This window comes from Colossoma macropomum, unplaced genomic scaffold (genome assembly GCF_904425465.1).
Source record: "Colossoma macropomum unplaced genomic scaffold, Colossoma_macropomum, whole genome shotgun sequence".
Lineage (NCBI taxonomy): Eukaryota > Metazoa > Chordata > Actinopteri > Characiformes > Serrasalmidae > Colossoma > Colossoma macropomum.
In genome coordinates, this window is record NW_023494808.1 from 2,353,565 (window position 1) to 2,360,606 (window position 7,042).

At 39.9% G+C, this 7,042-nt stretch overlaps 1 protein-coding gene across 1 annotated transcript; it reads right to left on the bottom strand.

Annotated features, from left to right (window-relative positions):
• Positions 1–3,837: 3,837 nt before the first annotated feature.
• On the bottom strand, positions 3,838–6,477 carry LOC118797700 (microfibril-associated glycoprotein 4-like). The gene is made up of 5 exons (XM_036556970.1): positions 6,459–6,477; positions 6,127–6,336; positions 5,905–6,001; positions 5,108–5,275; positions 3,838–4,100 (listed from the first exon to the last, which is right to left on the bottom strand). Exons 1-5 carry the CDS (start codon positions 6,459–6,461, stop codon positions 3,838–3,840), a joined length of 741 nt encoding a protein of 246 aa, XP_036412863.1. The 5' UTR covers positions 6,462–6,477.
• Between the last annotated feature and the right edge of the window lie 565 nt (positions 6,478–7,042).

Here is a 7,042-nt window from a genome sequence, read left to right on the forward strand (position 1 = left end):
CTCAGAGGCATTTCGAGGTTACAGTGTAGATTTACAGTTTACTGTGTACTTAGTGTGGTTTTGATGGAACTGAGCAAAGCCACGTGATGGCTGGAGTGCAGCGAGAACCAAGAACCAAACCTGTGTTTCTCTATTGGCGTTCTTCTAACCAACATGTTCATATCTTTACTGAAACAGTACATGCTTCCTGTATTTGTTTTATTTTTATGTGTAGTGCTTTCTTTTGCTTCCTAGGACAGTAAAGCGTATGAGAAATACAAACCCAATTCCATAAATGTTGTAACAATAGGTAGAATGCAACTAAAAACAGAAGGCAATGATTTATAAATCTATTTTGATCTGTATTTAAATCAAAACAGTACAAAGACAAGATATGTAGTGTTTTAGCTTATCAACTTCATTGCTCTTTGTAAACATACGCTCATTCTTAAACTGATGCCTGAAACATGTTCCAAAAAAGTTGGGACGGAGGCAATTTAAGACTAGAAATACATACGACTTAACACTTAAATAAACAGGTGATGCAATCATGCTTGGGTATAGAAAGCAAGGATGGGTTGAGGCTCAAAAAGTCGTACAGTTTAACTCAAGCTCATCTGAAATGGACTGATGCTCACAGGAAGCGTGTTGTTGTCTGATGCGTCAACTTTACGATTGTCTATGGAAATAACAGATGTTTTGTTCTCCAAAGCAAAGAAGAAAAGCACCATCCAGACTGTTAGCAGTGTAAAGTTTCTAAGGTAAAACATTAAATATTGTGTGTTTGTACCATTTACTATTTAATACAGTTCGATCAGAATTTATCGGTCACTGTTTTCTGGTTTTATTAGCATTACACATACTATCTCAACTTTTTTGGAGTTGGGTTTTTTGGCCAATGATTTAAAATGGAAAGCCATGTTACATTTTAAAATTTACAAGCATAATACAGCTTAATAACCATGCAAACAAAGTTTATATTGTGCGCTGAATTTTTTCATAGCTTCTATCAATGGCTAAGACTTCTAACTGATGTGTAGGTCTGTATAACACACTGAGATTTAGATTTGTTTGTAATTTCTAAAAACGAATGACATCTGCTCTGTGGCTTAGACATTCAAAATATCTAAATTATTTTACTTTATAACCTAGCTGCTTGCTTTCAGGGTTGATCCACTGTAGATAAGCAGTGAGCTAGTCATTTAAAAATCCATAATGATTGGCAACGGTGTTTTTTCATTTGGAACAGACCTAATACTCTACACACTACTGTACACACTACTGTACACACTATGTCCACTAGAGGGCGCTGATAGACCATGTAACAGGATTTACTGCAGTGGAAACATATGCAAATTGACCTTCAGGAGAAACAGGAGTGTACTGTCATTTATTTTACTGAGTCTATGTACACCTGCGTCATATTGTCCAGACTGTTACACTGAAGTGCCTGAGATGGACCCCATGTCCATATTCCACAGTGGACGGGTCTAGTATAGTACAGCTCTGTCAATGGCAGCTGCTTCAGGATGCCCTCCTGTGGGCGCCTGGCGGTGTTGTCAGCATGGGAGGAGGCTCTAGGATCGTGGCATGTCCAGGAGGCACTGTCGACACTGGAAATGACTCTAAAGTGCCCTCCAAGACACCAGGCGGTGCTGTCGTCGATGGCGGCTCTAGGGTGTCCTCCAGGACACCAGGAAGCAATGTCGACCCTGGCAGCGGCTCCAAGGTGTCCTCTGGGACACCAGACAGTACCCAGGCATCAGGTCGTAGCAGCAACTCTGTCCATGGAGAGTCCTCCTCCTCCTTAATGGGCCTGCCCTCTCCAAGCCCACCTCCTCACTCCGCGAGAGAAATGCGAGAGAAACGGCGGGACTCGGGAACAGGTGCAGGCCAGGGACATGACGGGAGGGAGCAGGACTCAGACCACACTGGCTCGTCCAGCAGGGCGCAGGGGAAGAGAGAAGGGGAGAAGCCAAGCACAGGCGGGAGGGAGAGGGAGACACGAGGTCCAGGAAGAGGGGGGCAGGGGCTTCCACTGTGCGTCGCTCCTTGTTCTCCAGAGGAAGAAGCATGGCGCTCACAAGGGTTGGGATGTAGTGGGCGGGTCGTGACGCAAGGATGTCGACCTCCCCAGACCCGAAGACCAACTCCACACTGTCGTCATCCTCATCTGAGTCCTCCGGGAGCAGACAGCAGCAACAGAGATTCTTCCCACTCTCTCGAAACACCATGTGCACCAGCCCCATTCTGGTGGTGCCAGGTGCCATCTTTCCTCTGTGGGCGTAAGAGCTGGTAATGTGGCCCCTCCCACTTGCTGCTTGTTCCGCAAGCCAGCCAGCTGGCCGCTCCACTCACCCTAATCATCCAACCAAGTTCTTTTTAAAGATGAGTCCTGCCTCTTTAATATGACAGCAAAACCAAAGAATATAAAACACAGAGCTGTCAGTTGAGGACCGAATGGGAAATGAGCACTAGAATTAAGGCATTGTAAGAGCACTATCCTAAAAAAGGTGCTGTGCACGTACATTTTTATTCATCAAGGCACAGACAATGTACATGTACCCTCAAAGTTACAACAGTAGTCTTAAGGTCCAACTGTGTACCTTAAATAAGTTTTTTTCCCCAGAGAAAAGGTGCCTATTCGTACCTTTTCATAATCTAATGTTTATAAAACCAAAGATGTAAGTAATGAATTACACTTACTCTCGTTACTGTACTTCATTATGTTTTTCTCTGTAACGGTACTGATTGGAGTAAAATCATAGTCCTTTTACTCGAGTTAATTTTTAATTAAATACTTCGCTTCTTTAATTTATTATTATGTTACAGAGTAAAAATTAATTATAGACATATCAGCTCATGAACCAATAAGAACAAAGTCCGGGTAAAGTCTGAAAGAGATTTACGTTCATCTACTGAGGTAATTTCACTTTCATTGGCACTTCAAGCAGCTAAAATAACAAAATATGTATAAAAAAAACAACCCCATATACACATAATTTGTAACTATGAACATATATGCTTTTGTGAGTCTCTGCTGGTGTGGATTTCCTCTCAGAGAAAAATTGCACTTTGAATGCTGATAGCTCTCCCTGGTGGAGGATCTGCTAAACATGACTTTAAAATAGCCTGCAATTATCATATTAATCTTTAATGTTAATGATAATTGATAATTCTTTATTTTGATTTTGATTGAGTAATCGTGACAGCCTTGGTGTGAGTGGATAAACAACATTAGCTGGGCATAATCACTTGAACTTTGCTCGGAAATCTGTTCGGTGTTAACATTCACCAGGAATTGTAAGGGACAGATGAAGAGAGGTTATACAAAACAAACGCCTGCAGAGATACAGCAAAATGACAAAATCCATAATAAACTAAAGCTTTTAGCTTTATCTTTATTCATTTACTGATTTGTAAATTAGATACATTAGTGCCAGTTTGCAAATATTACAGATTTGATTTTAATTCATATTATATTATAATTGGAGCACAATCCAGCACAAGTACAAGCAAAAGTACATATTAAAAAGTAGATCATAAGTGATTACCTTCATCAAAAATGTAATTAACACACATTTTGTAGCCCACAATCCCCTGTACATAGTTAATTGTCTACTCAAAAGAAGCAAACAATGGTTGTGGCAGTCTGCAGTAAACAACTGTATTTGGAATCATACAAGAAACCCACAGATAATATAATGCATAGCAGCCTTGGCTGCACTGATTATGAAAATAGTGTCAAATTAACAGATGTGAAAATTCTTATAAAGTACTTTTGGACAGCAAAGGTATATATTCCTTAAGTGAAACCCTGGCCTTCTAAATCTGGGTTCTCTGTCTGGGCAGATATATCTACCCTTCAAGCTCTTCCAGAGACACCCGGCGGATCTTCATCACGATGGTCTTCAGGGAGTAATAGTAACCTCTCCAGCAGCTCCACATAACTCCTGTATATGCGCTTCCCACATTCCCCCGTTTGTACTGGCCATTGGGGTTCGCAAGGTGACATGTCCAGTAGCCGTACCAGAACCCACCAGAGTAAGTGTCTGCACAGCTATAGATGTCTCTGTCAAAGGTTGCAAAATCTCTCTCACCACTGTAGGACAAGCAGTCACCTGCAAAAAAAAAAAAATCACCTTTTTACATGTTTAATGATAAATTTTTAAGAATACTGTTGGATTGCTTGTGCAAAAAGGAGCATCAGCTTTACAGATTTGTGGGGTTCTGTACACAACCATTCAGTCAAGGATGTAATTGTTGATGCACCCTTACTGGTTCCTGAAGAATCAACCATAATTCTCTGCATTCCCAAGAACCGCAGTTATAATAGCGTACAGTGGTGTGTGAAAGTTTGTGAACCCTTTAGAATTTTTTTTGAATTTGCATAAATTTCACCTAAACCTTCATCATATTTTCACACAAGTCCTAATAGTAGATAAAATGAACCAAATGAAAACAAACGAGAAAAAAAAAATTAGACATTCATCATTAATTTACTGAGGAAAACGATTCAGTATCACATATCTGTAAATGGCAAAGTTTGAGGAAGTGTATCATGGCACAAGCAAAGAAGATTTCTGAGGACCTCAGATGAAGAGCTATTGATGCTCATCAGGCTGGAAAAGGTTACAAAACCACCTCTAAAGAGTTTGGGCTCCAACAATCCAGTCAGACAGATTGTGTACAAATGGAGGAAAATCGAGACCACTATTACACTCCCCAGGAGCGGTTGACCAACAAAGATCACACTAAGAGCAGGTGATAGTCTGCAAGTTCGCAAAGGAACCCAGGGTAACTTCTAAGCAACTAAAGGCCTGAATCACAGTGGCCAAAAAGAACACTGCTGCCCATCTGCAGTTTGCTAAAGATCACATGGACAAGCCAGAAGGCTGTTGGAACAATGTTTTGTGGATAAGACCAACATAGTTTTTTTTTGTTTAAATGAGAAGCGTTATGTTTAGAAAAAGGAAAACACTGTATTCCAGCTTAAAAACCTTATTCCATCTGTGAAACACGGTGGTGGTAGTATCATGGTTTGGGGCTGTTTTGCTGCGTCTGGGCCAGGATGGCTTGCCATTCACAGGTAAAACAGAAGACAGAAATGTTGAAATTTTTTACTCACCTGCGCCTCCATTGATGTAGCCTTTGATGTGAAGCCTGTATCTTAAGGCCTCTGTATCAACGGAGAAAGAAGAGTACTGGGCATAGGCACTGCCACCCTCAAAATCCTCCATGTCCACTCTCAACTCGTATTTATTTGCATATGTCATCAGAAACATATTCTCCAGACCTGCAGTTTGAAAGATATACTAACAAAGGGCTCTCCAACAATACCCAACACATTCTGACTGATATAAGTAAGGATAGGGCTTAACTCCTTTTCACAATGTTCTATTGAATTAGGCATTTTTTTCTTCAGTAAGATTGTTTTATTGTGTTTACATGCTGTTTGCTTATTGTGTCAGTTGTACAGGATTGTTTATGAGGAAAGCTGCAATTTTCTGTTTTATCTCTGCATAGATGTCTTTGTGGAGAGGTATGAATAGTTTTTCACAGCAGAGGGTTCTCACCCCTCCCTTTTCACTCCTCATTGCTCACTAGCAGCTCAACACAGAATCACATTTCACACAGAGACGACAGTGTCCTAGTTCGTCTGATAACAGAGTTATGGGGAGAAACACTTTATTTGATTATACTAATTAATAATAAATGTCTGAGATGATTTTTATCCCACTATTGGAATGGCCACTAGGGGGCCTATGGGAAGAGGCTACATGGCAATACGGTAGTATTTCATATAATAATTCCGTTGTTTTATTATACTTTGCCATGATTTCACATCATATTTCAGTCTCTTTCTAGCTACACTATCATTAGCATAAACTATGCTCAAGATAAAAATGCCATGCTGTGCCTCACCCAGCCAGTATTCTCCACTTATGTTCCCAAAGCCGTTCTTGTACTGCTCCCACGTTCTGTAGAAATTCACACTGCCATCTATTCTCCTCTGAATCACCTGGGGGTTGGATTGTACAGTAGATAGTTACCAGAGCATTCTTTTACATTCTTTTACAAACATGTGCCGTCACACCAACACACTGTATGCGCAGTTAGTTTTGAACATTTAATAGTTTCACTCACCGTCCATTTCCCGTCCTTGTGGCTGTCGTACTCGTCACAGCCCATATCGCAGTAAACCTGCACTGGTTTCTCAGGACCCTTTGGGTAGATGGTGTAGACACCACTGTGGCTGGATCCATTGTTGAAAATGTCCTCACAGTCCAGAGGTAGGAACTCCTTATAGACAGGGTGGGACTGCACCAGCAGGGGGAGTGCTACAAACAGCAGCAGCTGAAAGCAGAAGAAATGGAAAGGAAATGACAGCAAAGCCAGTTTTAGATGTTTGTCTAACACTTTTCTATCTAACAAGAAATCTGATCTTGAAGAGGCATGTAAAGATTAGATTATCTCACCATAGCTGTGAGGATTCTTGTCTGTCAATTAAAAAAACACAAAAACAAATGACTACAAATAAACAAAAGAGGACAATTTTTTTAGACTTCGGCAAAAAAAAGCTAAATCAACATTAACATTAATATTAACCTCAGTTCTCTGTCGTCACACAAACATATGGATCATTCTACTGATTTAGTTCAAAGCCAAATCTGAAAACACACTGGGAACTTTTAACTGACTTGGAATTTAAACTAATTCTTTTTTCTTTGAGTGACCTTATACCATCCTTAAGTTTATTTAATTAGAATGATTGAACATTCCATTTTGTCAGTAACATAACAATCATAACTCTACCCAAACTTTACCACATATTTCAGTAGTGACAATTTTATTTTGTTTTGAGCAGACCACAAAAATAGCAACCAGTACACGACTAACAAACATAGCTTTCAATATTTTTACAGTTTTAATTTTCATTAAAACACAAAAAAAGTGTGTTTAATTGCAGAAAATGTGTTTTGATACTTTTGTCTGAGTTCAGTCACACATTTAGTGTATTCTCCTATTTTAATTTACAAAACTCAACATCAACAGAAAAATC

Excerpts from the sequence above, each read along its gene's own strand:
- LOC118797700 (XM_036556970.1), bottom strand. Across the intron at positions 6,002-6,126 it reads ACAAGGACGGGAAATGGACG|GTGATTCAGAGGAGAATAGA; the intron begins GTGAGTGAAACT and ends TCCAACCCCCAG. Across the intron at positions 5,276-5,904 it reads AAGTGGAGAATACTGGCTGG|GTCTGGAGAATATGTTTCTG; the intron begins GTGAGGCACAGC and ends TTCAAACTGCAG.